This window comes from Salmo salar, chromosome 18 (assembly GCF_965601325.2).
Source record: "Salmo salar chromosome 18, fSalSal1, whole genome shotgun sequence".
NCBI classification, from domain to species: domain Eukaryota; kingdom Metazoa; phylum Chordata; class Actinopteri; order Salmoniformes; family Salmonidae; genus Salmo; species Salmo salar.
Genome location: NC_138308.1, coordinates 8372563 through 8396974, shown reverse-complemented (window position 1 = coordinate 8396974; position 24412 = coordinate 8372563). Strand labels below are relative to the sequence as shown.

Here is a 24412-nt window from a genome sequence, read left to right as displayed (position 1 = left end):
GAGTCTTAGAATGTGGCTCCCTCTCATCTGTGTGTCTTTGGGTGTAAGACACACCCTGGGATTGTACAGCAACGGAATCTCAATAAAAAAAAACAGGAACTGACTCAGTATGGAGGTGGTGTTAATATCGACTAGCTACCATACTAACAGAGCACACATTCATGTTCATGTTGCATGAGTTTCAAATGTGTGGGTAAAACCTTTGGGTAACATGTCCTATGAGCGCCCTCTTCATAATACGTTATAAGCATAACTTTGTATGTGACTGTTTAGGCTGTCTTATCCTCTCAATCGGATCCCAAAGAGACTCCAAACAAAATGAGATAACTCTACATGCATAGTGCCCTTTGAACCCCGTTTTATATCTGTAGCTGTCATAAAGATGAGTTGCAGTGGAATTGTTTTGTTGTAGGAAATGGAGCGTAGAAAAGTCCTCACTCAGATCCTATGTGTGTTCTTTCTTACAACTGGACGAAATGAAGGAAAGCTTGATGCGAAGTCGTGTTCAGGTGAGTGTTTTTAATTCAGGAGTAAGGGTGTTAAAGGTGGTCTTATTTTGCTGTCCAACAGAGAATGTATAGGACTTCAGATGTTATGCATTTATAGAAGTACTGCAAACTCAATACATGTGACTGAATCACAGTCATAAACAATTCCTATACGAACCGCTGCACATACTGAGCCTTCGGAAAGAATTCAGACCCCTTGACTTATTCCACATTTTGTTATGTTACAACCTTCTTCTAAAATTGATTTTAAAAAATGTTTCCCTCATATCTACAAACAATATCCCATAGTGACAAAGCAAAAACTGGTTTTAGAAAAATAAAGTTAAATATCACATTTACATAAGTATTCAGACCCTTTAATCAGTACTTTGTTGAAGCACCTTTGGCAGCGATTACAGCATCAATTCTTCTTGGTTATGACGCTACAAGCTTGGCACACTTGTATTTTGGGGAGTTTCTCCCATTCTTCTCTGCAGATCCTCTCAAGCTCTGTCAGGTTGGATGGGGAGCATTGCTGCACAGCTATTTTCAGGTCTCTCCAGAGATGTTTGATCGGGTTCAAGTCCAGGTTCTGGCTGGGCCACTCAAGGACATTCAGAAACGTGTCCCGAAGCCACTCCTGCATTGTCTTGACTGTGTGCTTAGGGTCTTTGTCCTGTTGGAAGGTGAACCTTCGCCCCAGACTGAGGTCCTGAGCGCTCTGCAGCAGGTTTTCATCAAGGATCTCTCTGTACTTTGCTCCATTCATCTTTGCCTCGATCCTGACTGATCTCCCATCACTGCCGCTGGAAAACATCCCCACTGTCACGTCTGCTCCGGCTCCTCGCCTCCGGCATACGCCATCGCCGGAGTACTAACCACCGGTCCTGGGATTCATCATTACGCACACCAGGCACTCATCATTACGCACACCTGTTAATCATTATGATTCACACCTGGACTCCATTACCTTCATCATCTCCTCCCCTTTATATGTCACTCTCCCATGTTCACTCACCAGTTGGTATTGTTATTGTGTATCGACGTTCTGCCTTATGTTAGTGTCATGTTCTTGGTTTTGTTGTTTTATTAAAATGTTTCACCTGCACCTGCTTCCAACTCACCGCCCCATCATTACACCCACAGCATGATGCTGCCACCACCATGCTTCACCGTAGGGATGGGGCCAGGTTTCCTCCAGACGTGACGCTTGGCATTCAGGCCAAAGAGTTCAGTCTTGGTTTCATCATGGTCTGAGAGTCTTTATGTGCCATTTGGCAAACTTCAAGCAGGCTGTCATGTGCCTTTAACTGAAGAGTGGCTTCCGTCTGGCCACTCTACCATAAAGGCCTGATTGGTGAAGTGCTGCTGAGATGGTTGTTCTTCTGGAAGATTCTCCCATCTCCACAGAGGAACTCTGGAGCTCTGTCAGAGTGACCATCAGGTTCTTGGTCACCTCTCTGACCAAGGCCCTTCTCCCCAGATTGCTCAGTTTGGCCGGGCGGCCAGCTCTAGGAAGAGTCTTGGTGGTTCCAAACATCTTCCATTTAAGAATGATGGAGGCCACTGTGTTCTTCGGGACCTTCAATGCTGCAGAAATGTTTTGGTACCCTTCCCCAGATCTGTGCCTCGACACAATCCTGTCTCGGAGCTCTATGGACAATTCCTTTGTCCTCATGGCTTGGTTTTTGCTCTGACATGCACTGTCAACTGTGGGACCTTAGAAAGACAGGTGTGTGCCTTTCCAAATCATGTCCAATCAATTTAATTTGTGTAAATAAGGTATTTCTGTTTTTTATTTGTAACACATTTGCAAAAACGGCTAAACCTGTTCTTGCTTTTTCATTATGGGGTATTGTGTGTAGATTGCTTATTTTTTTTAATCAATTTTAGAGTAAGGCTGTAATGTAGCAAAATGTGGAAAAAGTCAAGGGGTCTGAATACTTTCGAAGGCACTGTATATGCCCCTGACTTGAGTGTGAGTCACAGCCAGGCTAATTTATAGTGTCTTAAGCAGACCCAGCGCCAGGATAAAGTGACTAAGGGGGGCCGTTGAAATCGGTGAGTGGGCACAATTTTTGGGGGTTACTTGGATTGGAATTACATTGAATTCTGCTTATATCACGCTATACCACAATAAAAATAAAGTTTAAATGCTGTGACTCCGAGACCATTGAGCGCTTTTGAAGTGACAGGTTGGTGCGACATCTGTAGCCCATCTCCACTTATCATCACAAGCCCATTGTCACTGTATCATCGCAATGTACAGCGCCCTACACATAGACATGGTAATTCACCTATTGCAAACAGCCTATGTGAATGCAGCCAAAATAATGCTAACTAAATGCTGAAAGTAGTTGCCTAGTTAATCATGCATGCAAACAAAAATAATGAATAGCAGTTTGGCTTAGAATACCGACACAACTGCGAATGCGAGCGAATGAATGCAAACCGATCAAAACAGCGGTACCAAGTAGGCCTAGTCAACTAAATATCAAATCGAAAAAGCCAATCTACAATCTATATTTAGGCTAGTTAGATTAACCGTAAGCAAACACGGAAAATGGAGATCCAAATAACCAAAACATAGCCTGCTACAGTGAGATGCAGCCATGCTTCCTGAGTAATCGATCATTCCGTTCCAAAATATTATTGTAGGATCCCCTTCAAATGCCAGTTGGATTAGTTGACCTTTTCTCAGGTGTAGCATGTTTCTTCTGTGCTGACTGAACACATTTGTCAAAGTGGAAAATGAGTTCTTGCATGTAGCTGTGGATGCCCCTCTAAAGTCAGCCCATGTGTCAGTAAGCACGGTCGGCATGGCGGAGAGAGGCCCAAAGAACCGTTGCAGGATATCTAGTGGGGTCCATTTGTCCTCATTGGAGCCGGAGCCGGCGATTTCAGTCTGCAAAAACTGGCGAGCGACACTAAACTCAGCTTCCACCGAATCTGTTTTGCTTCGATCCAGCAGTGGTTTCAAATTTTTTCACATCTTAGAAAGTCATGTCTCACTGCGTCAAGGTCACGCAGAGCTTCCACCAGTTGCCTGTTGCATTCGCTGAATCGTTCAGACATTTTTTCTTTTCTTCTTTCAGCTAGCTAAGAACCTACCCAAAACTCTGTAGTGGTGAGGAGTGAGGTAGAGTTGAGTGAAGCAGCTTAAATGGCAAACTTGACCTCACCCTTATAAATCCTAATAAAATATCACAGGCGGAGGCATATCACGTTATTCACTTAGCCTTACCACAGATGAGAAGCGTTTTTCCCCTCTTTGTATGGAAACCCAAAGGAGTCATACCTAACCACCCCAGTGACCTTCCATAGCCCCCCTACACACACCGACGCGCCAACCTGTCACTCATTTGACCTTTTTTTTGCTATTTTTATATAGGGACATAAAACTCAAACGGAAGGGGCATTTTTTGCCCACTCGTGGCACTGGGCCCAGTCTTAAAAATACTTTTTTATCTTTAAGATTCAGATCAAGCTTTTTAATGTCATTGTAAAATTACAGTATCAATATTGTTATGAATCCATTGTATTTAGGATGGCCTGCATTGAAATTAGACCAGGCATGTCTGACGTTCCATAACCAGCTACCAACCGGAGTAGATGTCCTCTACACGTCTGATTACTGCTACAAGGTACAGTGTCTATTACTGCTACAAGGTTACAGTGTCTATTACTGCTACAAGGTACAGTGTCTATTACTGCTACAAGGTACAGTGTCTATTACTGCTACAAGGTACAGTGTCTATTACTGCTACAAGGTACAGTGTCTATTACTGCTACAAGGTTGAAAAGGGTAAAAGAAAAAAGGTCAATGGGAGATTCAGAGAGGCAATACGATATTTAGGTAAAAATGTAAAAAGACAGCTGCATATTTTAGCTCCATTCACAGGTGCAACAGTGCTCAGTAAATCTGGTCCAGGGTGCACATTACATGACCTGGCATATCGTACTTCTATATTTTTATGAAACAAAGAAAGTTATACGGTGTGTTCGACGGCAACATCGTAACCAAACGTCACGAACCTGTGCCTTTTTAGAATCTGCTTAGCCTGTTTTCTACCCCATGCAGTGTCTGTACCAGCCCCTGGTCAGTGTTCTAAATGGTCCCCAGAATGCATCTGTCGTGGTCAGCACCGTCTTCACTCTGACACTGCAGTTACAACCAATGGGCAGAAACACAACTCTCTGCAGGTAACACATTCATAGATATTGAGCACATAATTAGGCATACGACTGGCCTGGCATCTACTTAGGCAATACATAACAATTGCCATAGATAGTGTTGCCATCAATGAGCAACATACATGAATTAAGCATTATAGTTGTAGGTTGCAGGTCTGTAATGTTCCCAGGTCTTGGCACAGAGCAGAATATACTGCATTGGCATTCCAATGATTGCATTTGAAATCCATGAGATTATTTACTGGGGTGGGAATGTAATCCTGACCTGCTTTCTGAGCCTGACATATGCTCCTGCTGAAACTACCTCGCCGAGTATTGATCAGAGGCCCTTTTTGGAGGTTAATAGGAGCTGACACTCCAATAATAAAGGAAAGAGCCATTAAGCCTGCAAAGAAACATGTCTGGTGGAAACCTCAGAAGAGACGTTCTACAAGAAGAGGCGGTGGCCATATATATAAACAATCAGAGCTTTACAAGAGGTCAGGGCAGAGCATTCCATTTGGGGCTCACCCTTGAACGTGCTCCAAGGGATCTAGTTTCACACAACAAGGCAGGGGCAGGTTTCTCTTCTCCTCTTCAGCTGAGGTCTAGTCTTAGGCTTCCTATAGATCAATGCTGAGGTCCCTAACCAAACTGAGCCACTATTGATTTCCTTTATCCCTTAAAAAAAACACTCCAAGTGATAGCTAGTATGTCATCCCCCAGATATATCAATAAGAGCTTGTAATGCACATTTTGGGGGGTTGAAACCGGAGATGTATAGGATACAGCTGAAGGCTGCACTACTGGCTTATAGACACTAGGTATCCCCACAAGCTACATTTATTCTTGTGCAGAAACCTCAGAGGGCATAGCGTGGAAAGGACCATTTACCTCTAAGGTCAAAGGGAAATTCATACTCAAGTGTACTGTAGCAATGTCCAGTGAATGTATGATACAGTAGAGTAAAAGGACAATCAAATGCATGCTTTTTGGTGATGAATGTAATGATGACTGTCTTCCCCTTATTGAGTGCATTGTTGTTGATACAGTTGGAATCAGTTGTATGAAGAAGCTGGCCATTACTCTGTCTGGATCCAAGAGTCAGAATCTCCCATCAATGTCATTTGCTATCAGACTGTGGATGTCAGTCCAAGAAACATCTATTTCCGTGAGTTAACAAAAACAATTTCCTGTCATTTTGAAAACAAAACATTTAGAACAGCACCATTTTTTTATACTAGATACTAGATACTCATACTTTACCAAAAAATAAATATTTCAAAAATTATTTTACAGAAACTTTGACAAATTTTACAATTTTATTTTACAGATTAGATTATTTAAGATATGGACCATTTGCATTTTTATATACTTTTTGTGGCATCACAATTATTGAGTACAGTGGATGATATGCAAAATGACAATACCATTTTAAGTAGAAAGTACTAATGTACTTGACTCCTAGGAGTAAGGCTAAGCCTGTGACTGGATCCTCACAGTTCCTAATTGAGACAGCAAAGAAGAGACATCAGCTGTGTTGTACACTTCTGTTGAGAAGTAAACCTCTTTCCTCTCGTGGGACAAGATGCGTATCGATTAGATAAGACGGACGTTCTTGAAAACTGATAAAAATAAAAGCTTTTCTGTTTGTTTTGGTCGGTGCTCTGTGCAAGAAAGAGATTCTGGGTAATACATTAGGGAGCGTGAAGGGATTAAGCCGTAATGGGATTTTGAAAGCTTCTCTCTCTATAATGTACACTCCATTTAACAATACTGCAGATTGAGTTGTGAGGTAAATTTCTGTTAGAAATACAGTATATGTGATAGAGAATGTGTTGCGGTCCTGTAACTCTACGTATATACCAATTGTAACCAAGTCTTATGAGCTATAACACCATGAATATTACAGTGGACATGCAAGTCCACTCTCTAATGTTGTTAGTACTGTATTGCACATACAGTACCCAAGACCACAAGTCACCTGCATGGTTAATCTAAGCCATATTGCTTCCTGAGTGGTTTGTGGTATAGTGACCATTAATAAGCATTCATCTAACTAATATACATGCCTCAAGGTCATTTTAGGATCTAATTTCCATGTCCATTGCCGTTTCAGTGTTGAGTTTAAATGAAACTGATCCTGAATCTGTAAGTTATTTAGCTGACAATGAAGATGACTCTACTGTACATATGTAAAACGATTTGATTATTTTAACCAGGACACAGTTTCCTTTCATATCACATTTCTATGTTGAGGATAAGGACTTTTTTGAAGGTCTTTTTCAGAAGGGATCCCGTGCGTAGTCTTTGTTTAGAGTGGATGTCATAGTGTGTATTCAACGGGCTCTGTGTTTGTTTTTCCACTCTACGACAAACAGGGAGCACTGCATTTCCTGTCCCCTCTGCTTTGAGTCCTCTAATTACATAGCTGTTTTCATATTCTATAGGTCAATGACTCTTGTTTGGCCAATTGATATATTTATATATTATATGGCTATTATCTTTCAATTTAGCACATTAACCTATCCAAGAAGGCAATATCACTATTCTTTCCGTGGCCCAGCCCCTGACATACACTGAGTGTTCAGAACATTAAGGACACCTGCTTTTTTCCATGACACAGACTGGCCAGGTGAATCCAGGTGAAAGCTATGATCCCTTATTGATGTCACTTGTTAAATCCACTTCAGTCAGTGTAGATGAAGGGGAGGAGACAGGTTAAAGAAGGATGTTTAAGCCTTGAGACAACTGAGACATGGATTGTGTTTGTGTGCCATTCAGAGGGTGAATGGGCAAGACAAAAGATTTAAGTGCCTTTGAACGGGTTATGATAGTAGGTGCCAGGCACACTGGGGGGGGGGGGGGGGGGTGTACTCTACTGTCCCTTAGATTACATAGATTGACTGCTCTGTGATGGATTGGTCTAGAATTTCATATTGGGCTGCGTTTGTCCCTTGAGGGATCACCTGGTTGGGTGACAGTAAGCCACTGGGGAGCTTAGAGACTGACAATGGGGAGAAAATCGTTTGAGCTGGAAGTGGTAGTTCGCCCTCCAATCCCTTTGATAGAGGGGTATATAACTCTCCTGACATGAACATCCAGACTGGGCAGTGATGGAACATAGGAAGTTGTTGTCTGGTTTCTCTCGTCAGTTCAGTCAGAAAGGATTTGGGTAATTTAAACTATATTCAATTATGAACTCATTATTTGTATAGTTTTATTTACTAGGATTATTTAAAAAATATATGTTTTATATTTTTTTATGTGTCCCAAATTTACAAGGGAGATCCATTCCCCTGCTTCCTATTTGCAAGTGCCCTCCACTGACTCATACTCTTTTGACCTTGTTGTACAGCTCTGTTGGTGGCAGCTCTTCTACTGGCACTTATTGCTCTCCTATCTGTCGTTGCTCCCTACCTGTACAGGTACTGTATTTAAAATCATTTTACAGTGGACTTTCTAAATACTGTACGCTTTGATCTGAAGCCAAACTGACGTGCTGTGACAGTTGAAGCTCCTTGTTTTCTGTTTACAGGAGGCGTTGTACGACAAAGCTTATCAAGACCATTTGTCGCGAAGGACAACATGCAATGGATGTAAGTATAGTATTCATATTCCCTTATCACAACGCAAATCTCAAATTAGGATTTAACCCTATGTTTCTTTGTACAATACATTATGTTTCTACATCCAAAACATCACTTATCTTATAGAATTCATTGTCCTCTGGAATCGAAACTCAACTTCAGCTTTGATCTACCAAATGCATTGAAATGTTTTCATGCACTTTTTCTATTAAGTTTAAGAGGCATTTGAATGAATGAAAGCCTCCAGACTCTGGTCACTAAGCCATTTGTGAGATACTAATATGATAATTGATACAAATGTTAGCAGAGTCAGCAGACCTACATTAGTGATAGATCAAGCATTGTATCTATCATCTTGTCTTGGTCCATGACGTGACAGCCTGACAGGCTCCTGCGTGTTTTTGGAGAGCATGAATAGCTCCTCTCATCTTCTCGAGGAAGAGGCCTTCATCTCCCATATGCTCTCGTGATGGCAGTCAGATCCATCATACAGAATTAGTGCTAGTGTCTTCCTGCTCTGGCCCTCCAAACTGCTGCATGGAGGCCAACAGGCCAGGGTATTCAAACTGGGAGGGCAGCAGGCCAGAGTAATCCAAGCCCGCTCTTTAAAAAACAAGGAAGTAGTGGCCAACTACTACTCAGCAAGGCTAGAAAGAAGGATAGAGACATACAAGTCCAACTGGATCAATCTGACTCATTTCTCTACTCTGTAACTGCAAATTCAAGTTTTCTTTGGGTTTGTTACACACTAGCAGAGGTGATAATATCAAGTAAGCATGATTTCACTATGGTTTTTTGCCAACAGTGAACATTACATACTGTACTGCTTACATTATTCAAGGGTATTTATTTATACACGTGTAACTTATGTAGTGTGCAACAAGTACGGAAGTCATAACTGCTTGTGCTGTACTCACTAGCTTATTACATGGTTATAACAGGTTATTACACTGGCTTGTACTTTGGTGTAAGGCCTAATGTAAAGTAGCACCCCCCCAAAATGAAAGTTTGTTTACTGAAATGCTGTTGTTCAGGATGAAACCCAAGGTTGTGGGGATGAGGTTAACACTGCCCAACCAAAACCAACACGACTGCGCTCACTGGATACTTTCCGAGGGTACGTACATGGAATTGACTGTTTATCTCTCTGTCGCCCTGTATGGCTTGTTTACATGCTAATTGGTTTCAGGCTAATCATAGGCATGCTGAAGTTATACAGAACACAAAAGTATGTATTGTATAACAACATATTATACGGGTCACTGTCTGGTTACATGGTCACTTGAGCCTTTGTTTTCAGGCAATCGCTTTGGGCATGATTTGTAATATCTTGTTGTCTATCTATGGTTGAGAACAGCGTATTTCTGTTGGACAGGAGTGGTGTGATTTAATCTCGGATCCCTGCTCTACTTAATAGTGGCCTCAGGGCAAACACAAAGCATGCCCCTCTGGAAACAGGAAGCTGGCGTGGGTTTGACCTCCCCTTCGCCAAATAATTGATGTAATAATACCATCAACATATCAGCACATATTCACTGAGCCATAGATCTACAGCTGGGATAGAAAGGAAAGAGCTTTCCAGAGCCAGGTTTTTTAGTATCATGCAGACTTCTCCATATCTGCTCCCTTCATCTGATGATTTTGTAAATGTTGAAATCTCATTCGCTGTATCTGCTCAAGCTGACTTAATATTATTTTGGTCGGATTGTATATCTTCAAATCAACATATCAAGCCTTCCTCAACCGGGAAAATGAAACTGCTCATCATCACATTGTTTCAAAATGCTTTTAGTTACCAGGAAATTACCATGATGTAGATACTAGTGATTGTGGAAGAAAATCAATACAGTTACATATAAAAACATTTTTGGGGGATGATATATCGATATTTGAATCCAAGTATCGATTTGTAAAAATCCCAACGCTACTGTAGAAATCCTAACGCTACTGTACTATAGGTAACGTTAGCTAGCACCATTTGGCTGTACCTGCGCCAAAACGCCTGTATTTTTCATCCTATAGCTTGTTCTACGTCTTCTTTTGAAATGGTGAGCGAGCATGTTTTCAGCGCTTTTATTTCCCTGACTGATCAGGACTCGTTTTCTCATGCTCTCTCTCTCTTGTCCCTCTGCAGCAGACACATCGTGAGCGATATGTTCGGAAAACATCAAATCACAATTAAAATGCAGGATTCAAATCACAATACATGCAGAATTATGAGAATCGCAATACATACTGTATCAGCACCTAAGTATCGCGATAACGTCGTATCGTGAAGTCCCTGGCAATTCCCAGCCCTAGTAGATACATTGCCGTATAATAAATTGTAGTAATAAATCACATTTTCACATGCTCTAGAGAATACAAGTACAAGTTAAAGGCCCAATTAGAAGCTTGTGAAAACAAGTGTTCTTACTACTGTTCCCTGACACTAAGCAGTAACTTCACTCTGGGCTTTTCACATATAATCAACGACAGACCTATCTCATCAGAAACATATCAGAATGTTGAAATGAAGGCTAACATATGTCACTGACGGTAACATTTACTTATATGTCACTGTAATGACATATTACTGTAGTTATGGCTCGTACTAGAAGACAGAAGGAGTCTGGTGCTAGTGTGGATGGGGGACGTACAACATGGGTTGATTCATAACAACCTTCCTAATGCATTTATTCAATGTCATTCATCAGGAGTTTTCAAAAATAAAAGTCCCTTTTCATTACGGAACTAAAAGTTATCAGTAACACTGAAATACATCTTCATGTATCCATTGTACAACTGACATTTTTATTTCCACAGCCACAGTACCCAACCCATGTGTTATCCTAATAACACTTGTTTCTGGCTGTTATTGGCAGAAAACACAATGAAGGAATAACATGACGTTTACGAATGGTGCTCCAGAGCAGAAGGTGCTTTAGGCCGGGTAGGCCGGACCCTCTGTTTACTTCAGATCCAACTTGTCCTATCGTCACAAAAAAAGTTCATAATTCAATATGATAATATTGATCATTCCGATGGCTGTTTACCCGGTGGCATCTTGCCAAATTGAAAGATCTCAAGAGAGGATGCAAAACACACAGTGCACATTGTCACTGACCACCAACCCTATGCGGCTCCCAGCCTGTTACGTGAATAGTGTGACAGAGGGTTGGGTACTGTGTCAGTATCACATTTCCATTGTACAATGGTGAAATGAAATAAAGATTTATTTCAAGAAACTTTTATTTTTGAAAGCTTGTTATGAGTGATGTTGAATAAATGTGCTAAAACGTTTTATGACTGATACTGCAACACTCATAAAGGTGTTACGACTGGTTTCATAAAGATGTTATGAATGCCTTGTATGAATGTATATTCTCTTCAAGTAAAGTTACCGGATTTTATCATATGTAACACAAAGTTAAATTTGCCTGAGAAGATATACCGCTGAAACAATCTGTAACATATCGATGTTCTCATATTGGTTCCTGTATCAATTGAATGTCCTATACCTCGAGACGCGCTTTATCAAAGCACAACTCGGGGCTCAAGATTAACGTTCCAATGCACCTTAGCTGGATGAGTTATGATCCAGATCCCAGTAAGTAACAACTTTTCACTGAGGAAAAGAGGCATCAGTCATCTGCCATGAAGGCTGGTACATTTTTGAAGCCAAAGGGGTTTCTTCTCCTCTGAAAGACTTCTCAGCTCATTCCTCAGACTCCACTACCATGAGAACAGCTTAACTTTGCTTGCGTTTACATTTTTCTAAAAGGATCTTGATTTTAGTCTTGTGGCACTTCTAAAAGCCTTCAGCCGTTTCACTTATTTTGAAGATTACGCTAAAGATTAGTTGTAATAAATTGAAGATGCAACAACAATTACAGCAAAACAGGATAGTGTAACTTACAAATGGAACCAGGGGGCTGAGCCAATAACATGTCTCATTAGAATATGACAAAATAGCGACATTTAACCATTGTCACCTAAACTCACGTCATATAGCATGGTTAGGGCTACCATGTTAATATTACATTCTGGCATTCATATAATGAATAACAAAGATAGTTACAGTGCATTCGGAAGGTATTCAGACCCCTTGACTTTTTCCACATTTTGATATGTTTCAGCGTTATTCTAAAATGGATTAAATAAATGGTTTTCCTCATCAAGCTACACACAATACCCCATAATAACGAAGCAAAAACAGGTTTTTAGAAATGTTTGCAAATTTATATATTTTTTTCAACAGAAATATCTTATTTGCATAAGTATTCAGACCCTTTGCTATGAGACTCGAAATTGAGCACAGGTGCATCCTGTTTCCATTGATCGTCCTTGAGATGTTTCTACAACTTGATTGGAGTCCGCCTGTGGTAAATTCAATTGATTGGACATGATTTGGAAAGGCACACACCTGTCTTCCTAAGGTCCCACAGTTGACAGTGCATGTCAGAGCAAAAACCAAGCCATGAGGTCGAATTAATTTTCTGTAGAGCTCCGAGACAGGATTGTGTCGAGGCACAGATCTGGGGAAGGGTACCAAAACATTTCTGCAGCATTGAAGGTCCCCAAGAACACAGTGGCCTCCGTCATTCTTAAATGGAAGAAGATTGGAACCACCAAGACTCTTCCTAGAGCTGGTCGCCTGGCCAAATTATGCAATCTGGGGAGAAGGGCCTTGTTCAGGGAGGTGACCAAGAACCCGATGGTCACTCTGACAGAGCTCCAGAGTTTCTCTGTGGAGATAGGAGAACCTTCCAGAAGGACAACCATCTCTGCAGCACTCCACCAATCAGACCTTTATGGTAGAGTGGCCAGACGGAAGCCACTCCTCAGTAAAAAGCACATGACAGCCCGCTTGGAGTTTGCCATAAGGCACCTAAGGACTCTCAGACCATGAGAAACAAGATTCTCTGGTCTGATGAAACCAAGATTGAACTCTTTGTCCTGAATGCCAAGCGTCACATCTGGAGGAAGTTTTTCAGGGACTGGGAGACTAGTCAGGATCGAGGGAAAGATGAATGTAGTAAAGTATCCTTGATGATAACCTGCTGCAGAGCGCTCAGGACCTCAGACTGGGGTGAAGGTTCACCTTCCAACAGGACAACGACCCTAAGCACACAGCCAAGACAACGCAGGAGTGTTTTTGAATTTTTTTAATGTATACTAACCTGTTTTCGCTTTGTTATTATGGGGTATTGTGTGTAGATTGATGAAGGACATTTTTTTAATCCATTTTAGAATAAGGCTGTAACGTAACAGAATGTGGAACAAGTCAAGCGGTCTGAATACTTTCTGAATGCACTGTATGTGCACCAATGTTATGAATAGACTCGATCGATAGGTGGATGTTTATTGAGAGGACAGTATACTTTTCATTCTGTGCTTTGATATTTGGCCACTGAAATAAGCAGCATGACATTTCCTCTCAAGTACTAGACATTTGTTATGACTAGATTGGGTTTCCATGTACTTGATGTGGCTAGCGATAATGTAAGTAACTCAATACTAAATAGTGATTGAGTGTAGCCATCCATTTGCTTGTAGGCTAAAGAGGCGGTGTATAGAACTTAAAGCCTAATTGCTGATGCATGTAAAGAGATCAAACCCCCCAAAATGTGATGGTATTATCGTCCAAGCGCATCCACAGTGGATATAATAAGTCTTAACCCCCTTTGATTTTGTTCCATGTTTTGATGCGTTACAAAGTGGGATTGAAGAATATTTAATTGTCTTTTTTTGTCATTGATCTACACAAAATACTCCATAATGTCAGTGAAAAGAAAAGTATACAAAGGTTTACAAATTAATACAAATTAAATAGCTAAAATATAGTTATTGCATTCACCCGATTTGTTTAGTCAAGCCTAAATTAGTGCAGGAGTAAAATGTGGCTTAACAACTCACATAATAAGTTACATGGACTCACTCTGTGTGAAATAATCAGCGTTCTTCTGTCTCCCAATCAAACAACATTTGTAAGGTCCCTCAGTCAAGTATTGAATTTCAAGTACCGATTCAACTACAAAGACCAAGGAGCTTTTCAAAAGCCTCATAAAGAAGGGGATTGATTGATAGGTGGCTAACAACAACAAATCAGACATTGAATATCTCTTTAAGCGTGGTCAATTAATAATTATGCTGTGGATGACCACCCTGACACATCAAAGATACAGTTGTCCTTCTGAACTGAGCTGCAGGACAGGAAAGAAACTGCTGTAATCAGCTGTAATCACCGCAAAATGTGTTTCTAACATGTATTGATTCAGGGGGTGAATACTTTTTCATTAATCGTAAAATCTTTTTTAGAATTGTAGTATTTTGTGTAGGTTGTTGACAAAAAATGTCAATTAAATCCATTTTAATCCCACTTTGTAATACTTGTATTTTTTTATGCAATGATAACCACTGTATTAGTCATGACATTGTGTCTGTGTTTTGTATAGAAGCTAGGTGGTGTTTTGTTGTCATTCACCTGTATCTGGCTGGTGTTCGTCAAACTGTTTATCACAGAATTGTTATTAGTATGCTGAGAAGCTTCAACTATTCCATTTGCTGATAAAGTGGTAAAAAACGACAACAATCAAGTCTATTCAGATTAGGTGGTTTAACCAGACAATCATTGGAATTTGAACTAAATGAGTGAAGTGCTCATGTTTTGTACTGTAAAGTAGCTTAATAATCACAATCTTTTGCCCTCTGTCACAAGCCAATTTCATAAGGCATTTGGAAGGATTAGGAATTGGTAATTTAATCTGACTAAAATGGTTCTCTCAAAGATTTAGGCCAGAGAGTCAGACACCAAATGCATTTAATTTAGAAGATTGGCAATAAGCCGTTATATTGCAGCAATTTACACAGGCCTCATCTGGAAAATGACTTAACCTTTGTCTCTGTCTCTATGACAACTAATGGACGTATTCGTTACAATCGGGAATGAGGACGCATGCGACGTGTGTTTCCGTGCATGTGTGCGCATGCGTGCATGTGTGCGCATACGAGCATGATTGTATGTGCGCGTGTGTGCCTGTGTATATGCATGTGTGTATGCAACAGAGTTCGCTTGGCTTTAATATCCCTTTTGAGATGATAGTGCCAGATTCAAATCTTGTATCAGCAGGTTAGGGCTAAAAGGAGCAGTAATGGCTTCTGGTGTGCTTCTTAATTGAATCTGGGCAGAAAAACAAGCGAGGCTCAAGCTGAGGTAGACACAGTGCACCTTATCAGATCACCTCTACTGGGTGCTTGCTTTATGGTCCTCAAATAATGTTTTATTTATTCCATTAACATTACTCATGAATCAAAAGCAGAAATGGTATTTTAAAGCTGGTGAAAGGAGTGAATCTGCCATATGCGAAAGCTACGGCACTATACCTGTGAAGCAAATTTGTGCAATGTAAATGTAAATACCCATTTTCTGAAATGTGATACAAACACCCGTCTCCAGTAGTGGCTGATTCAGTGTGGTATTCCATCATGTATGCTGTGTTTCAGCGGCCCTCGCGAGCACTAAGTTATAAGTGTATCATAAATTAGAGTCAAAGTCTTTAGTCAGCAGTCCTGCACGAGTAGATCTAGAGGACAAGTGTTCATTTCCTGAGTGATTCATTATGCTTAGATTGCATTTTCTTGTATTACGTTTCGGTGTGTGAAAATATACAGTGGTGGAAAAAGTTCCCAATTGTCATAAAGATATCTTAATGGAAAATGACTCAAGTAAAAGGAATAGTCACCCAGTTAAAGGTAAAGTATAAATCATTTCAAATTCCTTATATTAAGAAAACCAGACGGCACAATTTTCTTGTTTTTTTTATTCACGGATAGCGAAGGGCACACTTCAGCACTCAGACATAATCTACAAATAAAGCATGTGTTTAGTGAGTCCGTCAGATCAGAGGCAGAAGAGATGATCAGGGATGTTCTCTTGATAAGTGTGTGAATTGGACGATTTTGGTGTCCTGCTAAGCATTCAAAATGTAAAGAGTACTTTTGGGTGTCAGAGAAAATGCATGAAGTTAAAAGTACATTCTTTTCTATAGGAATTTGTGAAGTTAAAGTTGTCAAAAATATAAATAGTAAAGTAAAGTACAGATACCCCAAAAGTATTTTTACATAAGTACTTTACACCACTGAGAATATACCCACCCTTGGCCTTTTGATCTTTGATTCAGAAGTCATGTCATTATTAAAAGTAAATGATGTAAAACAGAGTAGTTATGTACTGTACCAACATTTTCTTTATAATTTCATGCTAGGTGTCAATGTCCAATAATAACAATGCTAGCCTACCAGCTGGTTACATGTTCAACTGAAATCTATATATTTTTTTCAATATTTATAGACTTTCCCTGACAATCATGGTTTTTGTGAACTATGGAGGTGGAGGGTACTGGATATTTGAACATGCACCTTGGAATGGTTAGTATACAATTCTAACATACATCACCACACCATACACACCAAACTCTCTCCATGATCAAATTCTACTGTAAATTCAGGCTCAAACCAGCAAGGAGGGCAATGGTGTAATTTCTTATCTAGGCCATCAAGGACCCTCCCAATGGATCAATAACACTAACAACCTAGGGGAAGAAGAGGAGGGAGGGTTGCATGTTAAATCTTAATGGAGACTATTACCAAATGCATCTCCAACAGTATTTAAAGGGAAACTCAATTTAAGCTTCATAATAGCCCCTTCATCACATCGGCTGAATCGTATAGATTCCGATGGAAAGTTGATGGATTTTGATGGCTCCAACCGTCATGGAGGTTTGGACGTTTATAAATCACTCAGTCTGAAAGTCCAACTATAAAAGCAAAAAAAAATTAATAAATGACTTCAGGGGCATGGAATAAATGATTATTAATCAAACGGCCAGGCTGTTTTGGAGTGGAGCCCAGTTTGTATTGCGAGTCTTGATTATCTGGACAGAAGACCAAGAACTATAGATCTTTAATAGCATAGTAGGTATACTGTATGTTTTGTTTCTCACAGTTTCTCTGACTGAATGGCTATATTTAATCATGCACTTATGACAGTATGAATACGGTCTGTCTGTCTGTGTCTGTCTGCTTGGTCTATCCATCTGTATTGATCCCTGTGACCTATAAGCATGTCTCTTTGTTCCAGGTCTTACTGTGGCTGATCTTGTGATGCCTTGGTGGGTTTCACTGCAACAACTGTTAGAATCACTGTAGAATTATTACAGGCATGAGCAGAGGCAGCTCTTACACACGCTACGAGCTAATTATGCTCCTACGTTGCGAACACAGTCAAGTAGTTCTCACCGATCACATGATCTCTGATTAGCACTGCACAGTAACTAACACTACAATAACACGCATGGTGTTTCAATTACCTTTTGTTTCAACCAATTTGATAACTCATTGACAGTGTGTGGTTAGGGCTCCTTTGTTCAGACATACATACACTTGTTTAACACTGAATATTATTGAATATTATGCACTAAATTGTTCAGTCCCAAATGTTTATTGAACACAGAGGGGTAATGACGCGATTAGATGCGGGGCATCATAGTCAGGAACTTTATATGGGTGGGGTGTATATCACTGTAGCAGTATAGCCTATCTAGCAGAGCAATCAGTGTACATATCAGGGCAGTAATTAGGATAGACATGACAAAGAATACAATGAATTGTAGATTTATATTTGTTATCCAGAAATGGTATTAGACCCTTTGACCAGCAAGATTATCCTTTATCCTTCGGTATTGTAGCTAATTAAAGTGATATTACACTCCAAAATCAAAGTTTGTCCATTTTTTATTTATTTTTACCTCACAATTGGTCATCTGTTTTGTAGATTCAGCTATAAGCCACAATCCAAAATGAATGGACACGATAAGCATCATGTCATTTCTAGACTTGCGGTGCTTATCTTATACATTCCTTTGGGGTTGAAGCACAGCTGGACAAACACAGTTAAAGGTGCGGGGCATAGATTTATCTTGATATTAGAGTGCTTTTGAGGTAGGAAAACATCTGTCAAACTTTGATCATCGAGTGCAATGTCCCTTTAATTGAGTTGTCTCTGAGTACTGTAATGTTTCACTGTGTGTGTCATTCAGGTTTGTGTTCATCATTGGGACGTCTGTAGTATTGGCCTTCACCTCCATGCAGAAAAAGGGAGTTAGCCGTCGGCAGCTAATACGCAAGCTAACATGGAGAACTGTGGTCCTCATCCTTATCGGCTTTTGTTTCATGAACTACTCTCCAAAGGATGGATTATGTAGGTATACACACTTTCTTTTACAAAAAATGTTGTTTGATTTACCAAGGAACGTCGTGAACCCTAAATCATAACCGTGCATGCACCAGAAACATATGGGAGTAATGAAACATGCAGTAAGTAATTCAAGTTATAAAACTAAACTTGCCATTGAAGCAGTTCAGGAGCTGAATCTGTAGCAAGTCATTACAAACTTTCCCCACCAGTATCTTCCTGGTTCCATATGACCTTACCATGATGAGTTTGGAAAACTATTATTTAGATACCATTAGATACACTACATGACCAAAAGTGTGTGGACACCTGCTCGTTGAACATCTCATTCCAAAATCATGAGCATTAATATGGAGTTGGTCCCCCCTTTGCTGCAATAGCAGCCTCCGCTCTTCTGGGAAGGCTTTCCACTAGATGTTGGAACATTGCTGCGGGGACTTGCTTCCATTCAGCCACAAGAGTATTAGTGAGGTCGGGGCACTGATGTTGGGCGATTAAGCCTGGCTCGTAGTCCGCGTTCCAATTCATCCCAAAGGTGTTCAATAGGGTTGAGGTCAGGGCTCTGTGCAGGCCAGTCCAGTTCTTCCACACCGATCTCGACAAACCATTTCTGTAGCATTGTCATGCTGAAACAGGAAAGGGCCATCCCCAAACTGTTGCCACAAAGTTTGAAGCACAGAATAGTCTAGAATGTCAATGTATGCTGTAGCGTTAAGATTTCCCTTCACTGGAACTAAGGGGCCTAGCCTGAACCATGAAAAACAGCCCCAGACCATTATTCATCCTCCACCAAACATTACAGTTGGCACTAAGCATTGGGGCAGATAGAGTTCTCCTGACATCCGCCAAAGCCAGATTCGTCCGTCGGGCTGCCAGATGGTGAAGAGTGATAGTGGAGGCTGCTGCGGGGAGGACGGCTCATAACAATGGCTGGAATGGAGTAAATGGAATGGCATCAAACACATGGAAACCATGTGGGTTGATGTATTCCACTCCATGAGTCCATCCTCCCTAATTAAGATGCCACCAACATCCTGTGGATTCATCACTCCAGAGAATGCATTTCCACTGCTCCAGAGTCCACGTGGATGTCAATTAAGGCCCCCCCCCACATCTCTCTGATTCAGAGGGGTTGGATTAAATGCGGAAGACACATTTCAGTTGAAGACGTTCAGTTGTACAACTGACTAGGTATCCCCCTTTCCCTTTCCCTTCCAATGGCGGGAAGCTTTACACCACTCCAGCTGATGCTTGGCATTGCGTATGGTGATCTTAGGCTTGTGTGCGGCTTCTCTGCCATTGAAACCCATTTCATGAAGCACCCGACAAACAGTTATTGTGTTTCCAGAGGCAGTTTGGAACTCTGTAGTGAGTTCAGATGAGGACAAATAATTTTTATACGCGCTTCAGCCCTCAGCGGTCCCGTTCTGTGAACTTGTGTGGCTCTGGCAGGGCAAACATTTGATGAACTGACATGTTGGAAAGGTGGCATCCTATGACGGTGCCACGTTAAAAGTCATTGAGCTCCTCAGTAAGGCTATTCTACCGTTTGTCTATGGAGATTGCATGGCAGTGTGCTTGATTTTATACATCGATCAGCAACGGGTGTGACTGAAATAGCAGAATCCACTCATTTGAAGGGGTGTCCACATACTTTTGTATATATAGTGTATCTTCATTACAAACTGTAGAGTTCAATGTTTCCTAGGTCTTGTTCTTGGTCGCCATGCTAAATGCTGGAACAATTGCAATGTTTTTCTTATGTAAAGCCCCTTTTGGATTATGATTATGAAGTCTGACAGCGTAGGGTAGCGGGCAGCGGCTGGCTGCCAGAGACGTGACAGGGTTAAATGAGGAAAGCTGTCGGGACAATGTGGAGTTATTACTGTCCACGAGGGTCAGAACGGGCGCCCTTCACACATTAGCTAACCCCGGCGCTAATGGACTTTCCTGGGTGGATGTCTCTGTAACCGGGTTAAAAAAATATATTGTTATTCCTCGCAGAGGGGAACACAGCATCAGGGGACATTTAACAAAAAAAGGATTTGAGCAAAAACAACCAGTGTTGCTGTAATGGACATTTTCAACAGATAGTGTTACATGGTACCAGCTGTAGACTGTAGATGCTATGTAGTGTAAAACCTCTCATAACAAGATCATGAGTTTTACCATCAACCACTGTAGACAGTGTTGTTTTGCCCCTGTCTCTCTCCGCCCTCCCCATGATGCCCTTGTCATGTCTAACCCTGGGTTTTATCTAATAAGGAAATTGTGGTGCTTCGATCTGTTCAATATGCATACAGCTCTTGTGGTCACATGAAGAGGTGTTGACCTTTGATGTGTTTTTACCCATTCAAAATGACCAGTCGTTTGTTAAAATGGGAAGGTTAGCTTTACTGCCGATATACAGGTTGGTTTTAGTTTTTGGAGCGCAAGTCAGCTTTAGCTGTTATGAGGTGATTGCATGTACACTAATAGCCTAACCTATTGCGGGGTTTGGATACATTTCCCGTATTCAACTTTGATTCAAGTCCCACTCCATAAAATGTCCTTCCATTTGATTCTTCATCACTATGCTTTATTTTATTCAGGAACCCATTTATTTCCACTTTGCAATAATTCGCCACTTCCAACAGGTAAAACTCTCTGACTTCTTTTAGAATTTTCATCTTTAACATGCTTATACTCAGAATATATTGATTAAAGCCATATGAGGGCTCCTGAGTGGCGCAGCAGTCTTAAGGCACTGCATCTCAGTGCTAGAGGCGTCACTCCTGACCCTGGTTCGATTCCAGGCTGTACCACAGCGGGCCGTGATTGGGAGTCCCAATTCCTTTTCCCCATATTATAATATCATCATTTTCCCATCTCAATTTCTACCATGGTTATGCATAAGCATTTCATATTTCTTCTGTAAGAAACATTTCAATTTACCCCTATCCATATAGGCCAATTCTCACAAGTGTAAAGGGTTAATACTGATGCATGACTCATAAAGAACATGCAGTAGCCATAACTTCAAAGTAACCTTTGTGGATGTTTCATGCTTGCATATTGAACTTGATAATGATGAGTGTTGTGAGAGATAGCAGAGACAAGGGACCAATCTCATAGGTGTGTAACCTACGGACTTAACAAACATGCTATTAGTCACCCAAAGAGCTTCCTCCTTTCCTGTGGAAAAAGACATTTCCGCTTCTTATTTGATTTGTCCAGATCAATGATTGGAATTATATATTTTTGGAATGATCTTTGTGCCGCAAAGAGATTTTCTATTAACTAATGTGGAGATTATCATCAATCGCTGAACTGAAGGCCATTCATGTCCTCCCCAATTTGCCTGGGCCTGGAGATAACTGGGAATCTTTGATGAGCCTTCCACCTCCCGGACACGCACCTCGACATCCGAAGACACCCATTTCCACCCATATCCTCCCTCACGGAACAGAATTATTGTGGTCGCCCAGCTGTCAGTGGTTGATGCTATTCCTTTCCTGTGCAAATATTAGCTTAATACATCAGAAATAGTTATGCACCGTTTCAAGAATGTCTGTATTTCATTTTGTTATTACGTCAATGCTCAGTGTATAGCCTATAACTCCAGCATAAAAGTATAACTCCAGACAGTTGGAGCTTTTGTACTGTACACGTATTTGTTGCAGTTCTTGTTGCAGGCTTATGAGGATATGACCAAAAGTCACAGCCCAGAATATAGCCATTTCTCTGTGTTGGCGACACTGGCTATATTACAGTGTTCTGGTCAGTGTTCTGGTCTATGATCACAGGTCTGTGTGAAGAGTCATTCTCTCTGTGTTACAGTATCTTGGTCCTGGCTGAGAATCCCTGGAGTCCTCCAGCGTCTGGGATTCACCTACTTCATACTGTCTCTGATGCAGACTTTCTGTGGCATGAGAGAGATCCCACTGAGCAGGGTGAGACTCTGACTTTGTCAAGTTCGTTTTCATCAGTAATTACACGCTGGAAAGCAACCTTATAAGACCATAGAAAGTGTAGGTGGTTGCTACGCGCTGGTTTTTGCATTATGTAACACTTGGCAAGCTAGGGTGCTATTCCCTAAAATGCCATCCTGCCGACTACGCCAAGTTTAATGTGGCAATTACATGAATTTTGCTTGATCTAACTGTAGGATCGCTGGTGGGAACCTGTCCAGGATGTGGTCTTGTATTGGCCAGAGTGGATCTTCATTATTCTCCTGGAGACATTATGGCTGTGTCTCACCTTTCTATTGCCTGTGCCTAACTGCCCCACGTAAGTCAAATGCCTGAATACACACACTCAAAAGGTTTTTCAGTTTATCATGTGATTATCATTATAAAGACCTTGATAGATTATCACTATGTGATGTACCAAATCCAATAAACAATTATCTTCTCTACAATATACAGTACCTAGATTGTGGTATCCAGATTATGACAAAGTCACACATCCATGGGATTTTGATGGGTGACTGTCCTAATATGGACACCGTATAAATCATTTTTAAGCCAAGGAGTGATGACAATGAATACAATTATTTTCGATATTTATATATGCTTGGTGATGTGATATTTGGACCAGTAAACTGGGGTGATGCTGTGGCTGTGGTTGTGTCTGTGGCTGTAACTGGGCAGGTGTTAGTGTGCACTGTGCAGCATGTGTTGTGCTAGCTAGCTGGTGTTATAAGCCACTGTGATTTAAGGGTCTGTGGTTGTTGCTTCAGAGGGGATAATTAGCCAATCTCAGTCTGTCATGTACATTAAGACCAAGGCAGAGGATCCATCTTCCTCTCTCTCCTTCCTCCCTGTCTCTGTCCTCTCTGTGCTCCACTCCTGTTCCTCCTTTTCAGTTGTTCTGTGCTCCTCTCTCCTCTGTGCTTGACCCTGCCTGGCATTGTTGTGCCTCCCAAGGCAGCTGAGTATGTTTGATTAAATGTTGATTGTCAGAGTGAATGAAAACCATTTTTACTACTGTCCTTGTCTTCCTCATCAACATACACTGTACAATATGTGTGGCGTGATTAGATGTACAGTACCAGTCAAAAGTTTGGACACACTAAGGTTTTTTTTTTTTGTATTTTCTACATTGTAGAATAATAGTGAAGATATCAAAACTATGAAATAGCACATGGAATCATGTAGTAACCCAAAAAGTGTTAAACAAACTATTCAACGTAGCGACCTTTTTCCTTTATGACAGCTTTGCACACTCTTGGCATTCTCTCAACCAGCTTCACTTGGAATGCTTTTCCATCAGTCTTGAAGGAGTTCCCACAAATGCTGAGCACTTGTTAGCTGCTTTTCCTTCACTCTGTGGTCCAACTCATCCAAAATCATCTCAATTGGGTTGAGGTCAGGTGATTGTGGAGGTCAGGTCATCTGATGCAGCACTCCATCACTCTCCTTCTTGGTCAAATAGCCCTTACACAGCCTGGAGGTGTGTTTTGGGTCATTGTCCTGGTGAAAAACAAATCATAGTCCCCCTAAGTGCAAACAAGATGGGATGGCGTTTTGTTGCAGAATGCTGTGGTAACCATGCTGGTTAAGTGTGCCTTGAATTCTAAATAAATCACAGACAGTGTCAACAGCAAAGCACCCCCACACCATCATGCCTCCTCCTCCATACTTCACGGTGGGAAACACACATGCGGAGATCATCTGTTCACCTACTCTGCGTCTCACAAAGACACGGCGGTTGGAACCAGAAATCTCAAATTTGGACTCATCAGACCAAAGGACAAATTTCCACCGGTCTAATGTCCATTGCTCGTGTTTCTTGGCCCAAGCAAGTGTCATCTTCTTAATGGTGTCCTTTAGTAGGGGTTTCTTTGCAGTAATTGAACCATGAAGACCTGATTCACACAGTCTTCTCTGAATAGTTGATGTTGAGATGTGTCTGTTACTTGAACTCTGAAACATTTATTTGGGCTG

At 41.0% G+C, this 24412-nt stretch overlaps 1 protein-coding gene across 1 annotated transcript in view; it reads left to right on the top strand.

Moving 5' to 3' along the window:
- Window positions 1–376: 376 nt before the first annotated feature.
- The window catches only part of si:dkey-192p21.6 (heparan-alpha-glucosaminide N-acetyltransferase), a 38482-nt gene continuing 14446 nt past the window's right edge, over window positions 377–24412 (top strand). The window contains exons 1-12 of the mRNA XM_014154261.3: window positions 377–509; window positions 4035–4132; window positions 4570–4691; window positions 5714–5832; window positions 8020–8089; window positions 8200–8260; window positions 9286–9368; window positions 16584–16660; window positions 17373–17403; window positions 18331–18491; window positions 22305–22417; window positions 22633–22754. Coding sequence (XP_014009736.1) covers window positions 416–509; window positions 4035–4132; window positions 4570–4691; window positions 5714–5832; window positions 8020–8089; window positions 8200–8260; window positions 9286–9368; window positions 16584–16660; window positions 17373–17403; window positions 18331–18491; window positions 22305–22417; window positions 22633–22754 — 1151 coding nt within the window. The 5' untranslated portion in view covers window positions 377–415. The remainder of the gene's footprint in view (window positions 510–4034; window positions 4133–4569; window positions 4692–5713; window positions 5833–8019; window positions 8090–8199; window positions 8261–9285; window positions 9369–16583; window positions 16661–17372; window positions 17404–18330; window positions 18492–22304; window positions 22418–22632; window positions 22755–24412) is intronic.